Below are 23,755 nucleotides of genomic sequence, written 5' to 3'. Positions count from 1 at the left end.
TTATCCGCTTGTGCGTCTGGTTTCTTAATTACGTCAAAAATAAAGCTGTTGAGCTGTCGACCAACAAACCGAAACGTCGAGACCGAGCCGAAAACGGGGCCAACATCCTCGACACCGATTTCCGTCGCACAAATCGTGGACAATGGCCGTCTTAACGACGCATTTGTCATCCCGGCGGTAATATTTTCTCATTAACGAGAGGACCCATCGGTCCACACTCCTCCACCCACGAATTTTGAAAACGGTCCCTTTGTTCGCAGGCAAGAAGTGGCGCTCTTTGACGCCGCAAGACAGACGACCCTTCGTCGAGGAGGCCGAACGACTGAGAGTGATCCACATGACCGAGCACCCCAACTACAAGTACCGACCGCGACGGCGGAAGCACAACAAGCAGAGGGCCACTTCCGGTGCCGGTGGCCCCAGGGTGGGCACCTCGCTGCCCAGCCCGAGCCTGCCCAACATGTCGCCGCGGTACTCCGGCTACATCCCCAACGCCAGCCTCTCGCCCAGCATCCAGCAACAAAACAGCTACGGCATGGACTTCCCCAGTCCGGGGACGGGGGGCGAGTTCCCCACCCCCGACAAGCGCTACAGCCCCGACAGCTACAAGTACAACCAGTACAACTACGTGGGCTACCAGCAGAACTACCAGAAGAGTCCCTACTCGATCCACACGCCGGACGCGTCCCCCGCGCACAGTCCCGAGCCCAGCAAGTCCCTCAAAGGACCGTCGAGTCCCCAAGAGTGCAGCAAAGACAGTCCCAGGGAGGACAACGCGTCGCTCCCCACCCCCGAACTGAGCCCCATGGAGCACGAGCAGTTCGAGGAGAAGCGCGTCTCCAGCATACAGCACACCAGCAGCCTGGCCAACACCACCGTCAACCCCGCCCAGCAGAGCTACAACACCCGAGTACAAAACTACAGACCCAACAGCACCAACTACACCAACACCCAACCGATCACGTCGGTGCCCATGGCCAACGGGATGTACGTGATGTGCGCCAACAAGAGTTCAGTCGAGCAGGGACACGTCGTCACCGGCACTTTCTACCCCCCAGTGGCGACCTCCCAAGACCAGCAGCTCCTCGGCTCCAGCCAGAACAATCTCAACACGATCGCCAACACCAACATCCACTACTACAACACGTCGATGCAGCAGTACTACCCCAGCAGCAACGCGGGGTACGACCAGGAGCAGCCCAAACCGGAGACCTTCCTCGCCTACCAAAGCCCCATGAAGAGCGACGCCGAGAACATGAACAACTACAAGTCGCCGGCGCTGGACGACTCCTACCAGCCCCAGTACTCGAGCAGCACCATGGTGCAGTCGTACATGGGCCAGGAGGAGAGGAGCGACGTCGAGAGCGACGTCGACACCCGCGAGTTCGACAAGTACCTCAAGTACGGCAACGCCGAATCGAATATGATCGATTCGAATCACAACTATCACAGGAACGACACCAGCATCAATTCGAACGTGACTTACAACTTCCAGGCCCAGCACACGTCTGTGATCCTACCCAATACCAGTGTGAAGCCGGAACCGTTGCTGGGACACTATCCGGAAGTGTACGACATCGCCCCCAACGGCGTCGTTCCCAAGAACGACGACGACTTTAGTGAGATTTTGGCCGACGTCCGAAAGACATGCTACAGTAACTGACAGAAAATGTGCAATTGATGTCTAGGTTTTTTTTTTATATTCGAATTATTCTATGGCCAGTTGAAACGAGTTGTGCGATTTGCTCTAATGCTCCGGATGACGTCAACCAGATAACTTTCAAGAAATAACCTAAAAATTTCGGATTAGACGTAAATTCTTATGTACACAGCAGTGTTCGTCGTGTGCTGTTTAATTTTCCATTTCGGATTAGGTTGTTAAATTTACGGTTTTGTAATAATTTTTAGTGGTGTGCAAACAGATGCTTTAAATACTCCGAGAAGATCTTATAATAGCATTAACACAACTATTTGGAGATGACACTCTTTGTTCTCAAGTTAGGTGTATGTTATTTTCGCAGAGTGCCTTATCATGATATTATCTACAAAGAAGTTGATGTAAATTTTCGCCTAATTTTAGTGTAAATTATTTTATGTATACATAGGCGTACATAGCAAAGGAAAAAACATATATAGTATATTTTGTACAATATTAATTAAGACTGGCTATTTTTGTATCAAACGTCGAGACAATAAATAAACAATGACAATCAGCGCGAGACACGTCACTTATGTTATTATGAAAATTTTATCTCAGTGTTTTACCAATATTTGTTCACACAACTTAAATAGGATCTAGATGTTAAGCTGTTTATATACCTATTTAACTATGTGAAAGAGATTTTCTTACAAAAAAACCAAAGTTTGTAAATTATGTATGATAGTACTTTAGTTATCGGCTATTAAATTGTAAATACTTAGTTAACGTCATCATTGGGAAATATATCATTATTTAATTATAAAGCGCTTTCGTTCACTCCCGACCCTCCTCCTCCTCCAGTCTCATAGAATATGCAGAAATGTCTTGTGAGGAGACTACCACGTACGTCCGATCTCATTAAACCTGACTCGAAGGTGATCTTTCTGCCAACACGACTTCTTCTCTTTCGCCATTTATCACTCGCAATTAACCGTTTTCATATCCTCCCGGTGACGCAACACGCTTTCGTCTTTTGCCTTGTTTACGGCGATTTTTTCCCTGTGGAAATCTGATAACGATCCTTCACTTTTCCGCTCGTTCGTGGGAAGGTTTTTTTCATCTGGTTTTGCTTGTTACGTCCTCATTTGCAAATTTAATATTTTCCGTGGCCGTGAAGGCTCGAAATTTTTCCGTTGCCAAAAAGTGTCGGCGCTTGCGAATTCTGAGAGGGAAAATTCAGGTGATGAGTGATGACCTTACCAACTAATTGGATCATTTCGAAAGCGTATCTTTGTTTGAAAAGATTAATATTAATTCACACGACTCGCAAGTCCTTTAAGTAAATTCTTCAAACAGAAGATTCTCATATCTGGATGTTTTAAATCAACTTCTACAAATAATCTGTCGTTTAAAGTCGACAAAAATAATTATATTCGGGCTTTTTTAAGATCTGTACAATATCTTTAGCTTCAATTCAACAAAACGGTGCGTGCGCACCTCCTCATGACGAAAATTTTAATCTGATATTTTTAAGAAGCATGCTGAATAGATCCAATCTACGTAATACATATTTGTACATTTACGTAGGTAAGATAAACAAGGTTTTATTCAAAATTGTATAACGAGTGTGACTTTACTTCTAATCCTTTTCGGATCAATAAGCTCCAGTTCAAGGTTTCTTAGTTTTTTGTGTTGTTAAATTCGAACTTTTTGTTGAGTGTTAGATCATCAAGTCTAAAACGAAATTAGAACACAAATGTCAATTTCCATCAAATATTTATCTTTTCAAGATTTATTCCTGTTCTTTAGATCAGATGTAACTTAAATGCGAATAATTTTGGTTTTTTCATTAATATAGAGGTGTCCCAAAAATGCCGTACTAACGGTGCACTACGGTGTAGAAGAGATTATCGTAAACGTCAGAAAAATGTGTAAAACATTCTATTGGACTTATTTGCTGATTTGGCGGTCTTCGAAAGTGGCACTTAACAAGTCAATTATTTGGAAATATATGTATTAAATTGTCATGAGAGCTACCTCTAATCGTACATATTATCACAAAGTACAAGATCACTCACTACCAATATCTAATCCTGCATAATAGATAATTTAGAAGCTTTGGAAATCGAAAAAATAAATGTATTAATTTTTTTGAGTTTAATCCAAAATTAGGTGACAAATCTTAATTTCGCGTAATCTTTAAAAAAGCTCCTTTGCAAGATTTCGTATCTTGCAGTTCGAGTCGATATGACCGATTCAAGGCTCTTTCATCATTACTCCACTTCTTTCAAATTTGTCATTCAAAAATGTCATGATTTAACTGAATTTATTTTTTAGTACCTATTCATTATTTTTTCTATTCTTCTTTCTTATTCTTGCTTTTGTGAACTCCCTGTAAATATCACTTCACCCAGTGGTATCTAATCCTCAAGCTTAAATGTATTCGACATAACTCAAATACAAACGTCTTCTTCTGACTTCTTTTTTTCTCAATTTACTCCTTGTGTCTCAAATCCGGACTTCCCGCTGGCTCGTCCATGACAACTTTAAAACCAAACCGGAAAACAAATCTCAAATCTTTTCAAAATGTCTTTCTTTTTGGGATTATATTTAAATTTGATACGACTTAAATCTGAATCGTTTCTGGTTCTTCCATTAATACGAGTACCTACATCATTTCTCTCAAGTTTAATCAAAAATTAGGTTACATTTTTCAAAGGAAAACATTTCTCTTCAAGATTTTGCACTTTCTGTGGCCCACTTTTAGTGGATGTGACCCAAACCTGCACTCTTTGTTGGGTGTTTCATCATTTAAATTTAAAACAAAGCAGGACAACATATACAATTACAGGGTAAATCAAGTTTTACCGCCCGCACGATTTACCCTATTAAAAAATTTTTCGTAATTTAAAATTAATTCAAAGAACATATTTATGAAATTCGTATCAAAATAAAATGATTAGTTTTTTAATTATTCCAATTTTAACATCAACAGCGAAAAATGACCAAGATTTACAACTACAGTGTCATAAATAAATATGTACCTCATTGTTGGTAAACATCTGTTGAGAACTTTTCCAGTAATTCTTTAGTCCCTAAAGGGTACCATGTCTACTTCTTTTGTCGAAGTAACCGCCCAACTTAATAATAAATCATAACTAGATAAATTTTGGACTTTAATGTCAAATTCCATTTATTTCAAAAACCGGTGACGTTTTCAAGATGTCAATGATACCAAATTTTTCCTAAATCTTTGATAGGACTCTCAGTGAAAAATTATGTAAATTAATGTACCTAGTGGTTATTGAATTAAAACGAAATATTTACCTGTTTCATTAAAAAATTTGAAATTTTAACAGAATATTCTACACACAGCGGTATCTACACAATCATTCCTGAATTTTTGAAAATTTTGAATAGATTAGAAGTGGGTGTTTTCGACCGGGCGGTAAAACTTGAATCACCCTGTACAAGCAAATGCGCTTAAAACGAAAAACTTTTTATTCAAAATGTCTTGTTTTCATACAGGCTGTTTTCGAAGTTGAGGCGTTTCTTGTAACACGAGGTACTACACATTATTCTTAAGAATTCTAGCCTAAACTTCTCAGTAAAATGTTTGTTTTAACGTTTTAACGGAGATAATAATTTATTGTATATTTTTATAGTTTTCTAAAATTTTAATTCCAGTCCTTTCTATTTCTCCGCTGTACTAGATTAATAAACTGACGTGGCCCTGGATGGTGTCTTTCCGGAAATCGTTCTGCGTACTCTCTGGACGTCGCAGCTGCATTTTGATAGCATTGCCCATATACAGGGTGTCTTAAGTAAAAATGTTTAAAAAAAAATTGCTGTCACTTTGAAAAAAATATCAAAGTTGCCAATATTAGTTGTATGTTGTACTTCCATTTTGAACAAAAATTGTAAAAATAAAACTTATTTTTTCGAGATAAAGCTGTGTTTTCAAGAAATGTCTTTTCATTTATATTTTAATATTTTACATAATCATCCTCACCATATTTCAAAATGAATGTCAACCATTTATATTTTTTATTTGAAGAAAACATGATGAAAAGTTTGAACCTTCAGACCCATATATCTTTGTAAAGACCCCCCCATATTTTTTATTTTATTTTTTCGAGATTCTCGAGATTTTTCCCTACAAGACCCCCGATTTGAAATACTTTAATTTTGCGACACCTGTATCTGTGAGCTCGTTATCTTCGTAGTGATAAGCCATTTCGACTAATTACATGACAACTCTGACAGTATCTTTGATTAGCGTCCGTTCTCTTTTTTTTGTCAATTCTAATTTCTAACAAATCAGCACAAATTTCAGCAGGACCGGTTTCAAAAATTAAAAAAAAAATTGTATCTTCATTGCCGCACATATTTTACTAAGATGATTTTGGCTAAAACAACGCATACCATCACATGTTAAAAGAAACGCCTCAACTTCGAAAACACCGTGTATTATTAAAAATTGTTTGAAAAGCAAACAATATTACAGGTTTTTTTCATGAATTTAATTGTTTGTATTTTTTACGCTTCTTTTTTATTTTTACTTTTCCAAATTCTCTGCAGACATTCCGTCCGATCTTTCTCAAGCCAAAATATACTCGATATAACTCAAATCCGAACGTCTTGGTGGCTCTCCATTCGCAGTTTTTCTTGATGTTTAAACAAAACATAACAAATGTGCATTAATCATAACATGTACGTATTCGGTGTGACTTAAAACCCGATTTCTTGCTGTCTCTTCCGTCGCCACATCATTTCCTCTATCTTTAAACCAAAATTGGATAACAAATGACACTTGATGTCTAATCGTTCTCAAACCACCAACTTCCTGTTCACATTTCCTTGCTGCTTTTGTTTCGCATTTACGCTCAGTACGACTGAAATCCGGACTTCTTGCGGGTTCTTTCTTCAAAAACTTGAAGATTTCTTGCTTCTTTTTTTCTTCACATCACACCTGACTCGTCCCGAACCAAAATTTAACGATTTCAATCTGACTTGGCTCTTCAACCGTTACACCATATCCTCACATCTCATCTTTTTCAAGTCGACCAGTCAAAAATTTTCTGTTCCATCAATGTTCGATACGACTGAAATCCGGCCCTCTCGCCGCCTCTTTCGCCACTTCCTCCGCCTCGACACGAAATTTGCTCTTATTCCACGCCAGTGCCTGTTCCACATCTCTCCGCGCGCATTTTTTACCAGCGATTTTCACCTCGCTTTGCATATTTTCGTGGCGTCCATCTCGGCTGCCATTAAGGAACGACAGTTATTTATAGGGCCCTTGTGCGGAGATCTCTGATAGTTTTACAGTTATTTAGGTATATCTCGGAATGGTGTTCACAAGTAGAGAGATGATATCTGAATATTTCCGGTTGGGTCCAAGATGGCGAGTTCGCTTTATGCATGGATTGTTTTTAGAGCGTATGCAAATTGACCGTATGAGAAACCGTAGAATTTAGAAACTCCGTCGATTGCGCTGCACCTCTGACGCGCCGGAAAAATCCACGGCGGCACAGGTGGTCGTCGATCGAATATTCAACGGAAAGAACGTCGAATTTCGGGGAGGGTGCATTAGCATAAGGCCACGAGTAATTCCGAATTAATTTATTATCGTCGTCTTCGTGCATCCCACAAAAATACAAATGTAAAAGTTGGCTTGTCGGTAACGTCTTGTATATCAATTGTGAGAGCGGTGACATTTTGACGTATGTTGATTAATATTAATATCAGGAAAGCCCATCCTGTCGAAGCCGTTTCCAACACCTTTCAACGGAGATAACGTATGGTCGCAGCATCTCCCTTCTTAATTCAACAATAACAAATTAATTTCTGTTTGCCGCAACGCTCCGACCGGGTCCTCGACTACCTATCCCACGATCCCAACAATTGCCTTCTTCCTCGCCCGATCTTAATTAACCGTAAAAAACACACTCGTGTCGGTTTTTCTAAATATTCCGAGCGGAAGTGGTGCTTTTGCAATTTTAATTGTACAGTTACGTCGATCTGGGTTAAATTCCCTACCGCTCCGCGTCCATAATTCGGAGATTTCGACAGCAGATCAGGTGGCGAACTCCCATTTTCCGGACGACACTTTGACGACTTTCCGAATTGGCGATTTACCGAACGAACAAAAAACCTGCGACGATCGAGATGCGGCGCTGCGCGTTTCTCCTGCTGCAGCAGGAATAGACTTTAGTAAATTTCGAAGTCGGCGATCGTCTTTAGAGATATTTAAGGAGACCGCCGGCCAAATGGATAATTTATTATTGTGAACTTCCAGTCAAAGTTTCTACACAATCATGCTGCATCTGTAATTTGTTGGGGACGCGGTGACATTCTAAATTATATCGTAAGATTCATTATTAGATCAGATGGTCCGATGGGATTTTTTCCCTTCGGTCATTTCTCTGATCATCATTCGTTCGATTCTGATGTCGGAAAAATATTTTCTCAAACACCCTGTATACGGGAAACGGAGCGGCCAATCCTTTGGGCTTCTGGTTGCGCCTACGGACACCGCCGACCGCAAGAATTTTCCACACGACATGAACCAATCAAGGCAAGTCTAAATGGGTTTGCAGATCTGGAAAAGATGTTTTGGTTTGTTATCCATGCACACCTGCATACGTCGATTTCAACACCACCAACACCCAAGTCAAGCGTTCGACGCACACACACACATCGCCGATCCGATTCCGCAGTGATTAAGGACCGTTTACGTGTGATAACCGCAAACGTAATTTCACCGGCATACCATTTCAACGTTTACCGTTAAGTGATTCATTACGGGAGCGACAAAATTGGCGAAAATAAAACGGCAATTAAAATGTATTTCGTATTAGTCGTACCGGTCGGAAGATTTAGGAATCTGAGACTGTTTAGTACAAAAAGAGAATAGAGGCTGTGACAGGTAAGATGCAGTTAGTTAGCAACTATTGGCCGCCAGATGTCAGCACGGTAGCGGGTGACAGCGAGAGCTAATATATGTCCGAGATAGTCGCGACAGTGGCACAGGGTCGTAACGGAACATTCTGAAACGAAACTCGGCAAAAGCTGTTGTAGAAAATTAATAAGTTCAATCGTCGAGGTGATTATTCAGTAATTCTTCGTTCTGCACAATTATCGAATGGAAACGAGAAACACAATTATGCGAATGCAATGTTCTAGCTCGTCACAACATGAAGAGGTGGCGCCAGGTTCAACTCTTCACGATTCGCTTATGACACCACTCTTGGATGAAATGATCCGATTATGGAATTGGTTTTTAATGTGGAATGGCGACATATTTAAAATAATAAGCACGACTCGTTTCTTGAATTTTTACGCAACACGCGGACGTCCAGAAGAGACAAGAAAAGTTTTCTCGCCATATTTACGGGAGCTGCTCTATTTTATATTAATATATCGGGACTTCAAATAAATATATATTTAGAGTAGGCGTAGGCGACATTCTAATTCTGTTAACAGTGTAAAGTAATTTTTGTAGGTAACCAATTATTCTCCGGAGTTACACAGGTTATATAGTAAGCTTTTTCCCAATTTCATATTGTCATATTCCGTGGAGGGGGAATAGGGAGAATGCACTACAAAAGTTAAAAATATTTTCTAACCTAAATTTATTTCGTTAAAATGTCAGACGTTTCTTGTGTCATTTTCTACGCTGGAAAAATGTTGCAAACAATTGAATTTCCATTGGTTGCTCTAAATATAAATTTATTTGAAGACCCGTTACTTGTTCCAAAACAATATCTCATGGTTACAACTCATCGTCGAAAGATCTATCGAGTGATTTAACTTTTTTTGAGAGTAAGCTCCTTCCTATCAGGGAATACTGCTGTCCTCCAAAAGAAGGTACCATAATTTGACTCGCCTTCTTCATCCAAAGTTGACAAAATTTCTATGTCATCCAGATCCTTTGACGATTTTCTATCTGTGTTACAACCCCATGATCTTGACGCCTGCTTCTCATTCTAACCCATAGTGATCATAAGAGCAAAGAATGGTGTATACAGAGTGTTCTGGGGGAGAATTTGGTGATTTTATGCGTGATTTGTCTTTCAAAATTAACATTTTTCTTGCTAAAGGGATTATTCTACAATTTTCGTTTTCGTATTTTTTTTTAAGTTTTGTTTTGGTATTCCATGATCGGGTCACCCCTAACAGTTTCAATAATTTCATCAAACTCGATCGAAAGAATTTTCGTTGAATAAATCCAAGTCGATCAATTTGTTGCGTCAAATTTTTAGCCCACCTGCACCATCTTGCCAAATTTCCAATTTTCTATTGGAAGAAAGCAAAATATCGATACTACGGCTTCATTTCTCGAGAGAAAGAGAAACATTGAGTATCAAAATCGAAAGCAAGTTGTCTGGCTGATGTCCGAGAAGTTTCTTAATTGTCAATAAAATTTTAACACCACCTCCTCTTTTGTAACGCTTTTCTTCTTCCAGTTTCACTAATTACAGCCGTCTTCACACTCCTAAAACTACAAACTCCTCCAAGTGGGACAAGCGAGTAGTTTCATTTTACGACTCGTAGTAATTATCGATAATTACACGAGCGTTTTGTCCGCAACGGTTGAACTTGGAAGACCGCTTCTTCTTCGAGTTTGTTGTCTAGTCCGGGCCTGGTGGCGGCATCGGATTTTCAGTCTAGAGCGGTATGCGATCGCTCGCGACCATAACTTGCGAACTGCCATCTGACCACGCACTATCTACATATACATATACAGGTACCGACCACAGATCCATACATCCTATGAACCTCAATCTGCAGAAGCGGAATTTTTCCTTCGGCTGGGCCGGCGAAAACGCGCCGCCGATCATTGCCTAGGCTTCATGAGTCATTGGACACGTCAAGGAGACCATAATTAAATGCCGATGCGAATTTACATAAGAATTTTCGCCGGTGGTGGACGCAATGTGCAACCGCAAGGCGGACGGACCGCGAAAATTTCTTTCCGAAATCGACCAGTTGCGTCACAATGTGGAACGAGGATATTAACATTTAAATGCGACTTCATAAATCCAGGAGATCGATTACGAGCGTGCTCTTCAGGTAATCGACTGTGCGCTCATCCTTTTATTTATTGGACGTAGGTACGAGCGCATTTCCATTTCGAATTAATGAATTTATTTCAATGGTATTGTGTATTAACACTTTATGCAAATGGGATGGTGCCGTGTATTATTCACCCGTAATAAGGAGAGTTCGTCTCCTTCCGCGGCACAATGGAACCCAAGCAGTCTCCAACAAATCAGATCGTAATTACGTTCAAGATCTAGACCAGCGTTGGTGGTTATGTGATTAAGCTGTGACTCCTGGAAGGCACGTCGTTGATCTGATGGGACGGGTCGAAGTAAATTATAAAATTTACAACGTCGAATGTACAATATTGAAAATGAGAAAGCAAATAACAAACCCCGTTTCTTGCATTTTTCGTCACGTTTATGGAATTTGCAAAAATATATTTGAAACAATTCAAAATGTCAAGTATGAGGTTAAGTGCATTGCGTGTTGCCAACATTCGACGATATAAATTCCTGTATGGTAAAATATTTAAATAGAAGTCACCGATTATTGAAACGGTGAATCGACTGTCTCGGGAGCAGAAATCAGAAACAAGAAAAGACAAGTCGGGTCTAAATTCATGCAAATTTCGTCTAATTAGTCACTTAGCTTTGGTTGCGTTTGGGATCGTTGACAGTTGTTGCGGTCTATTTGTTGCGGAAAACGCTGAAAAAGAGGAAATGGGTTAGCAATTTGTAAAATTGGATAATTTAAGAGGTAATACGTTTGAAATGGGGCACAAATGGGTTGAAAGGATGCCGCTGGCCTCATCTTTTAGTTTCGTCGGCAACAACTCTGACAAGAAAACAGGAAATGACATTACCGACCTGTCGCATTATTTACAATATGGCTGCAAGGCATCAGTTGTGATCATAAAAGAAAACAAAACGTCAAAATTTGCTGTTTGTCTCGATAAAAAATCAAAATTTCCCGTGAAATATTAATTGTGTCGTTAAAAAAACAAAATCATGGCAGAACAGTAAGTACCAGACGCTTGTCATGTCATAGTCGTTGAACAACCGTAATTATTCGCGTCCATATGTAATAACAATAACTTGAAATTTGTTTTGTTTGTTAATAAACAATAAATTTGTTAAAGAAAATGTTGCGTAATTTCAGGGATGATAACTGGTTCGGTAGTTGGCTGAGCGCGGCGAAAGACAAGGTGAGCGCGGTTGGAGAAATTGGGTTAATTTTAAAAAACCGTCGGTTTCTAGAGTTCTAAAGTGTTGGAGTTTGTGAAAAAAGATCTGGAAGAGTTCGGTAACGTGGTAAAAAACGAGGCGAGCAGCGTCGTCTCCTCCACAGGGAACGTAATCGAGAAAACTCTCAAGGTATGAGATTAGTTTGTTTGCAACTTAATCAATTTTATCTCGAGCCAATTTACAAGCGCCATTGTAAATTGTCACGCGAGATTAAGTCGCAAAAACAATAAACACAGCACGTGTGACTCACCACAGACCGATAAAAAGTTTTTGTCTAGCTGGATTCGCCAGATTCAACTGCCAGTTCCATGAAAAGAAGTTTCAGTTCTTTTCTTGGTAATGACTTTGCCCTCGGCCCAAACTGTTTCTATTTTTGGCGCTTCAGGTCAAATGAACACTGTCCTAAACCCCAGTCCAGACGATTCAGACACCGAAGCCATTTTAATCGTCGAAGATTCCGAAACCGTCACTCTCACTAAATTACAAAAAGCCGTGTACGAGTTGCAAAAGAACGACGCCACCTACGCCGACGACCCCGACGACAAACTGTCCAAAAAATTCGAATGTTGGTTGGAAATCGTAGACGATCAGCTGTCCGAAGACAGGATCAACAAACATTTAAAAAGTTCCATTGTCCTTAGGAATCAATATGAGAAACTCGTGCCTGAGACTGTGCCACACATTTTATTCTGGAAGAGGTAAAAGTCGCGAAAATTTCGTCCCGCTGGTGTTGTCCAGGTAATCTGGTCGCGTTACATAAAAAAAAAAATCGCTGAGGTCAGATTACCAGGATGATGTCATGTCTGGATTGGAGGTAGACAATGGGTGTTGGGACTATGAGTACACGTGCAAGCATTTTTTTGTAGGTATCTATTTAAAAAAGCTCTACTTGAAGATGATATTGCGCATGAGGAGGCCATGGAGAAGAAGGAAAAAAAAGAAAAGGCGATGACAATGGATACTGTGAAGTGGGAGCAAGGTATGATTTTTTTTGAAAACGAGAGAAGCTCTAAATTAGATAAAAAACAATTGTAGAAGATCTCGCGCCATACATTGAACTGACAGAAGAAGAGCAGATAAAGTTGTTAGAGGAATACGAGAGCGAGATTAAAAACAAACAGACCGTTAGTAAAGAAACAACAAAAGACACGCCGTCTCCACAAATTCCAGATCCTTGTGATAATAATTCTAAAGTTCCGAATTTAGAACAAGAGTTAAAAGTTTCGCAGAAAGCCATTAACAAAGCTGACTCGGCGATCAGTTTAGACACGACTAGTAGTAACAGTAGCACGGATGGTGATTGGGAAAAAATTAGTGATGTTGATAAATAGACGAATACGATGTAATCATCAAGAGATATATTAAATAATTTTTATCTTACAAGTAGACGTTGACAATGCAATTTTTGGGGAACTTTTATTTATTTGAATTTTGCAACAATAAACATGTTTTTACTAGTCTAATTTGTTTCAACTATTGTATTTTATATTATATTGTTTATCTCAATAAATTGATGTACGCATTATTACCTCAAACTGTCTCTTCTTAAGCCTTGGCCAGCTTGCACAGATACCTCTTCAAGTACAGCAGCTGCGCGTCGCTCTCCAACTTGCTCAAACTCTTCACTATGGGCGCCATCTGTGCGGTGTGGTTTTCGTATATGCTAGTTTGCAGTTTCCTCTTTTGTCCGTAGACCACTTTGCCGTCGAACTCGTCCGACGGCACTTTCAGATCGGGCTCGACTTGCTGGATCGTCACGTTCAAGTGTTCCTCGATGTCGGCCAAGTACTGCAATTCGACCGTTATCAAAACTCAAACCACCGCCGGAGAGCAAACCTGCGGTTCGTTGTACCAGATGCAGCAGCCTTTTTGCTCCACCAGGTTGGTGTTCCAACAGTTGCGCCCTCTACTCTTGCACCACTCGCCGTGGTACCAAACCTGCGACATTGTCCCAAATCTTTGACCCACAACGACGGTTTTCTTACCTTCTCCGGAACCGAGCTCACTAGACTTATGGCCAGGCCCATCCGCTCCGCCCTCCCCACTCTGCCGATCCTGTGCACGTAATTCGATTTTTCGTCCGGCAGAGTCACATTGATCACTGCAATTAACCAGATAACCGATCGACAATGTCATATTGACAGCTGTCACAAATGACAGCACGGCACACTGCATAAACTTACTGAAAGGCAAGCCGGTGATGTCGAGCCCTCTGGCGGCGACATCCGTACAAATCAAAAACTTTACGCTCGCTTTCTTGAACGCCTCCAGATTGCCCTTCCTCTCGTGCGGTTTCCTGTCGCCGTGCAAGCACACGCAAGAGTACTTATTCTTGTCGATTTGCTTGAAATACTTTTCCAAATTGTCGCAGTCCACTTTCGTTCGGCAAAAGATGATGGCGCGGTCCATCTTGTGCTGGTCTATGGCCCGGACGCAGTACTCCCCTTTGAGCATTTTGACGGCTTCGCTCAACGTCTCCGGACTGTTGTTGCCGGGTCTGACGTCATCCTGAGCGTGCACCCCGTCTGTCATTATGTGTTTGTGGAGATTCTGCCAAGATCTGTCCTTCTGGGGGTCGACCATCGCGACCACGTGATGGACGGTCTCGGGGACGGCGTCCTCGCCCTTCAGGTCCACCCAAGTGGGGAAGTGCATCAGCTTCTCCTGCGACATTATGAACAAATTTCAGTTGGTGACACTGCGCACCTCACAAGCTACAGATACGCAATAAGTTTTTTTTTTAATTTTGACAGGTTTTCTTCACTTACGGCCATTTTTTTCACTTCGAAGGCGTGCAAGGTGGCGCTGCAAACGATCATTTGCAGTCTTCGACCGTCGGCGGTTATCTTCGGCATCTGTCGGTGCAGCCTTTCGATCAACTCTGTATAGCCCTGCTTGAGGAGACCGTCGGCCTCGTCTAAAACGAAAAATCGACAATTTGACAGCACCAAGTATCCACCCTGTATCAGATCCTCCAGTCGTCCAGGGGTGCCAACAATAATGTCGGCCCCCACGTTTTGCAAAGTAGAAATTTGTTCTTTGACGTTGACACCTCCGATTACCAACAAGTCACGGATTGAGGGAGATTCCAAATACTTTTTGAAATTTTTTATCTGATTTGAAGTTTGTTCTGCCAATTCTCTTGACGGCTGAAATAAATCGTTACAAAATGGAATATTCTCTACAAAGAGTTATGAAAGTCATACTTTTTTTCATGAATTTGCAGTTTGATTAACGAGGGCGAAGCCCGAGTTAATCAAGCAAATGAGTGAAAAAAGATACTTTCATAACGTGTTGTAAACGACATGTTTTTTGCATATTGTTGTTAGTTAAGAAATTTGGCCTAAAAGGGGTTATGCAAGATTAAAAAAAGTACTACTTTCGTTAGGATTTTTCGTCAAAAAAAGTCTACTTTCATAATCGACATGCAAAAAATATGTTTCCAAGATTTACAAAGGTGTGAACCTCGATAATGATGGCCTGTGGGGCGTTGTTGATTATCTTGACAGTACTCTCGCCGCCCCCGTCGCCGCTGTTGCTATTAACTACCGCTTTCTCACTCGGGGCCGACTTTATCGGGACATACCCTTGCGGGAGAGGAAATTTGAAAGGCTCCGCCCCAAAATTGAAGGCCATTTCGGCATTCTAAAAATTTTGTTTGAAGAAAAAACAAATCAAATATTTTTTCCTACTTTTAACACCACCGCCGGGAAAAACGCACAGTTCTGTGCCTGTTTACTAAACGAAAAAGCAGTACCCAAGTCGCTCCCGTTTTTCAAAAACTTAATTTCCCCATTGTCTAGATTGAGAAGACACGTGATGACATCGCTCTTGCCAAAAGGCTCTCCGTAGTCGTTAAACTGTTTGCTGTTGGATTTCTTCCCGGTACCCCCAAATCCATACCCGTTTCTGAGAAGCAAAAATGAATTTATTTATTTTTTGCGATAATTCAAACTGACTTGCAGGTTCCTAGATCTAAATTGGCTTGCAAAGTGGACCAGCCAACCCTGCACAGACCCTCGTCCGTGACGGTAGCCTCGAAGGCGTATTTCCCGCTGCCTTGCACGCCCCTGGTGCACCTACCCCCATGCCATTCGCGGTGCTCCCGCGATTGTACCCGCAACCCGCCAGGAGCGACCGCCAACGCGCTTCCCCTGTCTATCATCGACATTGTCCAAGGTGTAGCTGTAACATTTTTTTTAGCACTGATAAGAGGGGAGTAAGAGGTGGTTGTTACATGAACTGGTGGAAACTTTTGAAGTTTTCCCGCTTTGTATGTCTTTCAAGGTCTCCCAAACGATCTGAATTATCGGTAGACAAAAGGCGGCGGTTTTACCGCTGCCGGTTTCTGCAGCCATGAGGACATCGCCCCCACCTAAAACCAGGGGGATGCCCTCAGCTTGTATGTCTGTAGGAAGACTACATAAGGGTCAAAGAGTGCACGAAATTCGAAGGGTAAAACAAACTTACGTCCATTCCATCTCGTCGATGGCTTTGCCGATCTCCGGCAGGACCCCAAATTCTAAAAAGAAGTAACATAACCTCGAAGCTAATAAACAATCAAAATTACCTTCGAATGCAGTCATTGTTTTGATGAATTAAACACACAAAAACACACCAATAACTGTATAAATTGTGTTTTATTAGATTTTCTGTATTTTTTATAGCTTTCGCCGGTTTGACATTGACCACTCAGTGCTCCCAACCTAATAAATTACAGCTGAGACAATTAAAACGTTAATAAATCATTTTTACAAATTAATTGGGCGTCGGTAATTTGACAAAAAGAGTATATTTGCGTTAATTCTGTAAAAACATTATTCTGATAACGTAGACAGTTATTTGAAGTATTTAAAACATTGACAGCTAACAGCTGTTCCTGTCAACGGTGTCAACAGACTCCCTAACCTCAAAGTTGGTGTTCACGACTAGATCAAAGTTCTTGTGATGATAAATCGTGTGTGATTCGCAATGTCCGACGTCGAGATCGAGTGGCCGTGGCAGTACAGTTTCCCGCCGTTCTTCACGTTACAGCCCCACCCGGAGACCCGCTCCAAGCAGGTCTCGGCCTGGAAGAGCCTCATCTTGGAGTACTGCCAAAAGAGCAAACTGTACATCATTGACGTAAGGGAGGCAAATCAGCTGCCCTTGTTCAACAACTCCGCCATCAACCGCAAGCTCGACTCCTCCGTGGTAGTCTCGATCCTGTCGGAGCTGTCAAAAACAGGTAACGCCGCGCCCCTCGACAAGCCGAAACATCGATGGGAGATTTACTGGCACACGTTAGAAGAATGGGCGTCGATAATTTACGATTACGTGTGCGAGAACGGCATGCAGAACAGCGTGCTGACTCTGTTCGAGCTATCCCAAGGGGACGACGTCGCGGGTAGGGCTTTCGCGGGGATCCACACAGACGTGCTAATCAAGGCGCTGCAAGTCCTCGAAAATCAGAGAAAGTGCGAGCTTATTCTGTCAGACGAAGATCAGGGTGTGAAATTTTTTTAACTGTAGCGAGTATAATAAATTGTTTTTTAAAAATAGAAAGGGATTTTTATTCGAGACCCGATTATGTAAGGAAAAAATTGCGTCATTCGAAGGACGCACGCTTAAAAGTTTGGCAAGCTACTAGTATTAAAAGTGCGGCAATGGAGGTGGATTTTTTCGATAGGGTTTTGTGTTTGTACAGAGAAAACAAGTGGAAGGACTTGTTGGATTTGCGAGTGGAGAGTGTGGCGGAAGCTCGGAAGCTGCTGTGGGTGTGGCCGAGCGAAAGCAATTTAAAACTGATCAAATCGGTCGTCCAAGGGTTTGGCTTGAAAGGGGTGATTTCTATCGGATGCGGCTGCGGCCTCTTCGAATGGCTGTTGCAACAATACAGCGGTAAAACTCTGTCAGATATGTAAACAATTCATAACGGTTGGAACCCTAGGACTGCCAGTGATCGGCTACGAAGTCAACGAAGAGTGGTGGTCGAGTCGATACAGCAACCCCCAATTTATCAAACTGAACTTTCCCAAACTACCTCCCACCCCCGACATGTTAACCCCAGATTATGCCCTCCTTTTTTGTTATTTCAACGACGGAAAAGCGTTTAGAGAGTACATTGCATGCTACGAGGGAGACCTCGTCTTTATTATAGGTCCGGGAGTCGGGTCAGGACGTCACACTGACCCAGAACCTTTCACCCCAGATTTTGGTTCCTCTCAATGGGTTTTGTACAAAACAGAGGAAGTCAGGGACACTCAAGATTTCGCAGGAGTGTACGTTAGATCAACCAAAGACCAATCAAATTCAGACTGAAGCGGTGTCATTGACTTTTACCTATTTTATGTTACAATGCCAAGTTTTGTGATTCCATACTGTAAATCAATCAATAAAATGATATTATCCAGCTTTGCAATTTTTTTAAACATCCAGTCGCAGTACTCTCGGAATCTGGGTGTTTTTTTTTTTGTATTTTGTAGGTCAGTACAGACTTACAGAAAATTGAGTGCGTAGATGCAAATCACAAATGTGAAATCAATTCCTGAACATCGGCGTTCTTTCTTTTACACTTATTAAATGAGACAGAAGAAAGAATATGTAAACGAGAAGTTATACAAAAAAGAAGGTTCTAATATACAAAGTGTCTATAAAAGAACGTATATCAAGAGTCGTGTGGAATTGTGCGGCTCCGTAATTTTATTGTTTCGAACTTTTATATGTCGAGCCGTTAAAGCCGTCAAGTGACGTCATCGGGCAGCACACATCCAATTATGAACGCACCCCAAATGTCAAAAGTCAATTTATTAAATCTTACCGTCAGTTGTGAGTTGGACGTTTTTAGTTGTTTTGATTGTGATTTTCTTCAGTTTTTCTATATTCTAATTACTTTTGGTCTTACAACAGTCTTTAAAAAAACTGTCATTAATGGATTTACGATAACCTCTGTTTTTTCTATTTGGTATCACATTCTGTAGCAACAGAGCGGCAAAAATCAAATACCTATTATATATTCGAATTCCACAGGACTCTTGATATAAGGTAGGTATACGTTCTTTTATACACTTTGTATATTTTTTAAATAACATCATTTTTGGGACAGCATCTTTCTTATTTTCATAAGAATTAGTTTTTAATTTTATCTTTCGAATTAATAGTGTCATGTAGTGTCATATTTATTTTTTGTTTTGATGCCTTTTTATTAAAATGAAAAAAAAAATACATGTGAAAACAAACAAGATGATGTAGGTAGACCAAGAGATGTTTTTTTAGACGAAAATTATGTTTTTTTTTTTAATTTCGCTTTTGCACCTTGTCATGGAGAGCGAAAAAATGTTTTTTTTTTAATTTCAAAATACAAGCGAAAAACGAAAAAGCCCGATATTCAGGAAGCGATTTATTTACTCTTTAGACACGTATCTCGATATTTTCGAAAGCTAAACGACCAAGTGTAATTTTTTGGGGAAAAAGAACCCATTCAAAAAGAGGAGTCCAATTTAATTTATTTGCATCAAATGTCATGGGTTGTTCGGGTAAGAAATTATATTTCGTAATGATAAATGTTTAGGACTGTGCACTGGATCAAACAAACTCCACCAATAAAATTCGGAATCAAAGCGTGGCGCTATCGTCGGCCGAATCGAGCCAAGACGTGACTTTAGCGTTCCGCTACAACCCCAAACTCTCTTGATTCGGCGCTATAAATCGATAAAAATAATTTTATTCAACTTTGTGGTTTCTGATCGTGCACCGTGATCATATGAGCGATGTATATTTCTTTGTTGACCGATCGGAACTGACACTCTTGACAAGTGAACATCAGATCCTTCTCTTGTCCCGGATGTTTGGTCTTTATGTGGACTTTGTAAGTACTGCTCTGGATGCAGGCGTAGGAACAATACGAGCACTTGTACGGTTTCTGTCCCGTGTGTCTCAGCTTGTGCCGTCTGAACGAGTTGTGGTCGGACGTCGCGTACGAGCAGAAATCGCACGTGAAGGGTTTTTCTCCCGTGTGCTGTCTTATGTGCATCTTGAGCGAGCTCCTCGACGACCCTTTGTACCCGCAGTAGTTGCACAAGAACGGCTTGATCTTCTCGTGGACCACGTTCATGTGGATCTTCAGCTGCCGCTTGTCCGAGAAGCTCTTGCAGCAGACCTCGCAGCTGAGCTTGAGCCGCTCGTACTCGTTTTTGTTCTTGTGCGTGATCTTGTGGTTGCCCAGCTGTTTGCTGTTCTTGAAGGCCTTCTTGCAGATCGTGCAGACGTACGCCTTCACGTCTCCGTGGATCAACTTGTGGATGTTGTTCAGCTTGGCGAGACTGACGGACTTGTAGCTGCACTTGTCGCACGAGTACAGCTCCATGTCGACCTTGTGCAGCCTCCACAGGTGGCTGGTCAGCTGCTTCCAAGACATGAAGAACTCGCTGCACACCAGACACGCGAAACCCGAGTCTTTGTGGCAGTTGACGTGGTAGTTCATGTTGTCGACGTTCTGCAGAGCCACTTTGCACGTGGGGACCGCGCACGTTTGCATCTTCTTCGCCCCCGTCAGCTTCCCGATCGCCTGTTTGTTGAACATCGTTTCGGTTTTGATCGACGGCACGTCCACTTTGGGGAGCTCGACGCTCTTCGCCTCGTACCGCTTCTCCTCGAACGCCGTCTCGTCTTTGACGGGGGCGCTCTTTTTCTCGCCGCTCTTTGGCTTGTTGGCCTGGTAGACCACGGTCTGGATGACCAGGTTGATGTCGGAGTTGCCGACGCCGTGGTCGTGGATCAGGTGCGACCGCAGCGACATCTTGTGGAAGAAAACGTTGGGACACGCGGGGCACTTTAAGTGGGGCAGTTTCCGCACGGTTTTGTTTTTGTGAGCGTTCTCGAGGTGTTCGTGGATTTTTGATTTTTTGGTACACAGAAAGGGGCACAGGTTGCACACGAAATACAGCATCTCTTCGAAGTTGATGCCATTTTTGAGCGAGTTTGGCTTTTTTACCGTCTCGGATTTGTCGCTGCCGCTGTCTTTCAGGATCATGTAGTTGTTTTGGATGGGGGTCGGTTTTAGGTCGCCGATGTCTTTGTCTTCGGTCGCGGCGGGCTCGGGTTTGTCGCTGGGGGGGTCCAGGTTGGACAGGATCGACGAGATCTGACAATTACCGATGACCGACAGACAATTCTACAACACGGGCCGAATTAATTCACTCAAACTCTCAAACGGAGGGGTACTCACTTCGTCTGTCAACAGGTCCTCGTTATTGTTCCAAATAACGTCGCCCGGGGCCATGTTATCAGTCTTCATGCTGACCTATTTACACTCTACACTCTTCCACAACTAAACTGTCCACCCGATTAAATCTCCGACTGATAATCTCGAGATAATCACATCGTTACTTTGTCAACACTTTACGCTCCTCTATTGAGTGTTATTTCCGAAAACTCTTCACCACAATCTGACATAACCTCAAACTTTTTGTCACACAACTGTCACTCGCTAAGAGAAATCATGGACATGGGCGTCTCGTCACAGGGGGCCACACAGGTAAATAACAAGCCACGCGTCGTGTATTATATACAATTTATTAGATTTATACATTTATATGAAAACAATCTAAAATTACACTTGAAGCATGTTTTAAGTTTATGAATATCATTTTGGTATCCTCCATTTCCTGCTTTATGCATTTGTATCGAGTACATTGTTTATTTTATGTGCACTTAATCCATGAAGTATAAAATAATTGCTTTATTAGCACAGTGACGCCAAGTCGAGGACATTACGCAAATATGTGATCCAATTTTCGTAATATCTTCGACGCGACCAATAGAATATCTGACATTTATTACAGGTTTTTTTTTTATTATTTATGTACATTTATAATACATCCACAAAACATATAAAGAATGTTGTTGTTTTTTTCTTTATAAAACATAAAATATAAAAAATCTCGAAATAAAATCGAATCATAAAAAGTCCATGTCTAGAGCGTTGTACAGTGCTGCTATTTCACTATGACTTGTTATCCTCCAGAAGGGGAAATTCATTGCTTTAGCTGCCGCCTCTTCGTCTTGGCTGTCCCCGATCACTACGTATGTACACTTTCGACCGAACCTCGCCACTATCCGTTCAAAGCAGCTTTCCTTTCCTGTCAAAGACGACTCATTAGTTTTTTCAATTTTATTTACACACCTTTTTCTCACCTATTTTTGTAGCGGAGTAAATGTTGTCGATGGGAAAAACGCCGCCCAGACCGAACAACAGAACTTTGGCCAACGCCGGAATTAGTTGTGTGGTTGTTACCAACACGTTGACGCAGTTTGTTCGTGAATTGATCAGAGTCAGACATTTATTGGCTAAAGTCAACCAATTGTCGGTCACCGCTTCGATTTCCGCCCTCAACTGAAGCCACTGCTCCCTCTTATTGGATCCCAGCAACCCCCCAACACTGTAATAACTCGTTACATAAAAAAAAAAAACAAATTTGAAATTGGTGGATTACCTATTTCTGTAATTATTGTAGGTCTCTTTGATTTTCCTGTATCTGAAGGCTAGTTTTCTCATCCAGTCGACGCCGCCCCTGACCCCCGTCGCCAGACACAAGTTCCCCGCGGAGACCGAGGTGGAAGCGTGGAAGCCGTCGGAACTAAAATTATAGTTTGAGAGATCTTGGCCGTTGTCGTCTGACGAGACATCGTCAATGTGCACTTGATCACATTCCTGAAAACTCTCTGATCGAACAGAACCCCAAACGACCCTCTCACAACCACTCACTTCGATATCATTAAAAAAGAAATGCGCGTCTGCCAGATTGAAAACCATCTCTTCCATTTTGAGCCCGAGCTGTACCACACTTTGAGCATCTTTTTGATATTTAGCGGCGTAAGTGCCCGTCAGGAGACTGTGGAATATGATTATGGTTTCGTCCAGATCCCAGATGAAAACGCGGTCCGTGCTCGATTCGGGGGTCGTGGGTGAGACCGTGTTCGTGCGTCTGCCCCTGCCTCGGGTCCCCCTCTGTTCGGGGCCCAGAGCTGATGGTTCTCGGGACCTCCGCGCGCTGTCAGCCTTCAAAGGGGAGGTGGAGCCGTCGGCCAGGGCGATGCCGTTCGACGGACTGTCTAAAAGCCACAACAGTAATTGGGTTAGTTGGGGGTGGGCTGCGAATACCGTCTTCCGAGTCTGACTCGCTCGTGTCGCTGTAGGGACACAACATTGTGGGATTTGGACGAAAGTTGGGTTATGTTTATTTACAATGACAGGTGAGGTGAGGGAGGGCGACAAAACATGGCCGCACCGGCGAAATTCTCACCAGACATAATCAGAAACAATTTAAAAAATCCTAAGATGGGAGTGTTTCGTTATAACAAGATAAAAACAAGATAATGCACACACATCTGTCTTTATTTTCATAAGCACGATTATGTAAACGCAATATATCGTAATGTATGCTTTGAACATTTGTATATTCGTACTGTTGGCATTTATGATAGTTGCGACAGGGTTTGAAAATGTCGAAGTTTTAAATTGTGCGAAGTTTTATGAAATAAAGTGGTGAAAAGTGTTGTAAAAGTGGTCTATTTTGTTTGTTTTTCAATTTCGTGACAAAAGTCTCATTTAGGGCCACGAACCTGGACAAAATTTTAAATTTTGGTAAGTTACGATTCAGTCGGATTGCCATGACGCGATGGTATTTGCAAAATGTCTAAAATGACTGAAAAACGAGTTTATTATTAAGTTTCACTACTGGAGATCGTCGAGTACGTCGCCGCTTATTATTGGTTGCACCTTTGGAAACTGTGACGTCACATCGAGGAATGTTTTAAATGTCAACTGTCACAGTCAACTTTTTTT

General features: G+C 41.8%; 7 protein-coding genes across 10 annotated transcripts in view; 4 read left to right on the top strand and 3 right to left on the bottom strand.

The window, feature by feature from the left end:
• The window catches only part of Sox15 (Sox box protein 15), a 46,509-nt gene extending 44,046 nt beyond the window's left edge, over positions 1–2,463 (top strand). For both annotated transcript variants that reach the window (XM_069037601.1, XM_069037602.1), the window contains exon 3: positions 261–2,463. In XM_069037601.1, coding sequence (XP_068893702.1) covers positions 261–1,663 — 1,403 coding nt within the window. In that variant the 3' untranslated portion in view covers positions 1,664–2,463. The remainder of the gene's footprint in view (positions 1–260) is intronic.
• Positions 2,464–11,556: 9,093 nt separating this feature from the next.
• LOC138122745 (BSD domain-containing protein 1-B-like) lies at positions 11,557–13,466 on the top strand. Its single transcript, XM_069037045.1, has 7 exons — positions 11,557–11,705; positions 11,846–11,891; positions 11,944–12,060; positions 12,210–12,267; positions 12,317–12,629; positions 12,798–12,910; positions 12,967–13,466. The coding sequence occupies exons 1-7, from the start codon at positions 11,695–11,697 to the stop codon at positions 13,260–13,262; spliced, it is 954 nt and encodes a 317-aa protein (XP_068893146.1). The 5' UTR covers positions 11,557–11,694; the 3' UTR covers positions 13,263–13,466.
• Positions 12,316–16,668, bottom strand: Ddx1 (ATP-dependent RNA helicase Ddx1). The gene is made up of 11 exons (XM_069037029.1): positions 16,502–16,668; positions 16,402–16,453; positions 16,169–16,350; positions 15,891–16,116; positions 15,624–15,840; positions 15,397–15,576; positions 14,700–15,080; positions 14,115–14,595; positions 13,917–14,032; positions 13,768–13,869; positions 12,316–13,719 (listed from the first exon to the last, which is right to left on the bottom strand). Exons 1-11 carry the CDS (start codon positions 16,515–16,517, stop codon positions 13,477–13,479), a joined length of 2,196 nt encoding a protein of 731 aa, XP_068893130.1. The 5' UTR covers positions 16,518–16,668; the 3' UTR covers positions 12,316–13,476.
• A 98-nt stretch (positions 16,669–16,766) lies between these two features.
• On the top strand, positions 16,767–17,475 carry Vps25 (vacuolar protein sorting 25). The gene has a single exon (XM_069037047.1). The coding sequence runs from the start codon at positions 16,903–16,905 to the stop codon at positions 17,434–17,436; it is 534 nt and encodes a 177-aa protein (XP_068893148.1). The 5' UTR covers positions 16,767–16,902; the 3' UTR covers positions 17,437–17,475.
• A 101-nt stretch (positions 17,476–17,576) lies between these two features.
• LOC138122747 (uncharacterized) lies at positions 17,577–18,322 on the top strand. Its single transcript, XM_069037046.1, has 2 exons — positions 17,577–17,811; positions 17,861–18,322. The coding sequence occupies exons 1-2, from the start codon at positions 17,577–17,579 to the stop codon at positions 18,229–18,231; spliced, it is 606 nt and encodes a 201-aa protein (XP_068893147.1). The 3' UTR covers positions 18,232–18,322.
• Positions 18,323–19,613: 1,291 nt separating this feature from the next.
• On the bottom strand, positions 19,614–21,408 carry LOC138122741 (PR domain zinc finger protein 5-like). The gene is made up of 2 exons (XM_069037038.1): positions 21,137–21,408; positions 19,614–21,082 (listed from the first exon to the last, which is right to left on the bottom strand). Exons 1-2 carry the CDS (start codon positions 21,203–21,205, stop codon positions 19,637–19,639), a joined length of 1,515 nt encoding a protein of 504 aa, XP_068893139.1. The 5' UTR covers positions 21,206–21,408; the 3' UTR covers positions 19,614–19,636.
• Positions 21,409–21,464: 56 nt separating this feature from the next.
• Positions 21,465–23,755, bottom strand: part of eya (eya transcriptional coactivator and phosphatase 2) — a 57,704-nt gene continuing 55,413 nt past the window's right edge. For all 3 annotated transcript variants that reach the window (XM_069037033.1, XM_069037034.1, XM_069037032.1), the window contains 4 exons: positions 22,676–23,022; positions 22,404–22,621; positions 22,105–22,349; positions 21,465–22,049 (listed from right to left, as the gene is read on the bottom strand). In XM_069037033.1, coding sequence (XP_068893134.1) covers positions 21,868–22,049; positions 22,105–22,349; positions 22,404–22,621; positions 22,676–23,022 — 992 coding nt within the window. In that variant the 3' untranslated portion in view covers positions 21,465–21,867. The remainder of the gene's footprint in view (positions 22,050–22,104; positions 22,350–22,403; positions 22,622–22,675; positions 23,023–23,755) is intronic.

This window comes from Tenebrio molitor, chromosome 2, assembly GCF_963966145.1.
Source record: "Tenebrio molitor chromosome 2, icTenMoli1.1, whole genome shotgun sequence".
NCBI lineage: Eukaryota > Metazoa > Arthropoda > Insecta > Coleoptera > Tenebrionidae > Tenebrio > Tenebrio molitor.
Note: the sequence above shows the minus strand (reverse complement) of the source record. Positions and strands in the feature narration are given on the sequence as shown.

What these genes read in the sequence shown, in the direction of transcription:
- LOC138122747 (XM_069037046.1), top strand. Translation starts at nt 17,577, where the DNA reads ATGGAGGTGGATTTTTTCGATAGGGTTTTGTGTTTGTACAGAGAAAAC. An exon ending in GCTGTTGCAACAATACAGCG is followed by an intron (nt 17,812 to 17,860) that starts GTAAAACTCTGT and finishes TTGGAACCCTAG; the next exon opens with GACTGCCAGTGATCGGCTAC.
- LOC138122741 (XM_069037038.1), bottom strand. Translation starts at nt 21,205, where the DNA reads ATGAAGACTGATAACATGGCCCCGGGCGACGTTATTTGGAACAATAAC. An exon ending in AGGACCTGTTGACAGACGAA is followed by an intron (nt 21,083 to 21,136) that starts GTGAGTACCCCT and finishes CCCGTGTTGTAG; the next exon opens with AATTGTCTGTCGGTCATCGG.
- Vps25 (XM_069037047.1), top strand. Translation starts at nt 16,903, where the DNA reads ATGTCCGACGTCGAGATCGAGTGGCCGTGGCAGTACAGTTTCCCGCCG.
- Ddx1 (XM_069037029.1), bottom strand. An exon ending in TCGAAGTGAAAAAAATGGCC is followed by an intron (nt 14,596 to 14,699) that starts GTAAGTGAAGAA and finishes ATAATGTCGCAG; the next exon opens with GAGAAGCTGATGCACTTCCC. An exon ending in TCTGGTACAACGAACCGCAG is followed by an intron (nt 13,720 to 13,767) that starts GTTTGCTCTCCG and finishes GTCGAATTGCAG; the next exon opens with TACTTGGCCGACATCGAGGA.
- LOC138122745 (XM_069037045.1), top strand. An exon ending in TGAGCGCGGCGAAAGACAAG is followed by an intron (nt 11,892 to 11,943) that starts GTGAGCGCGGTT and finishes GTCGGTTTCTAG; the next exon opens with AGTTCTAAAGTGTTGGAGTT. An exon ending in TACTGTGAAGTGGGAGCAAG is followed by an intron (nt 12,911 to 12,966) that starts GTATGATTTTTT and finishes AAACAATTGTAG; the next exon opens with AAGATCTCGCGCCATACATT.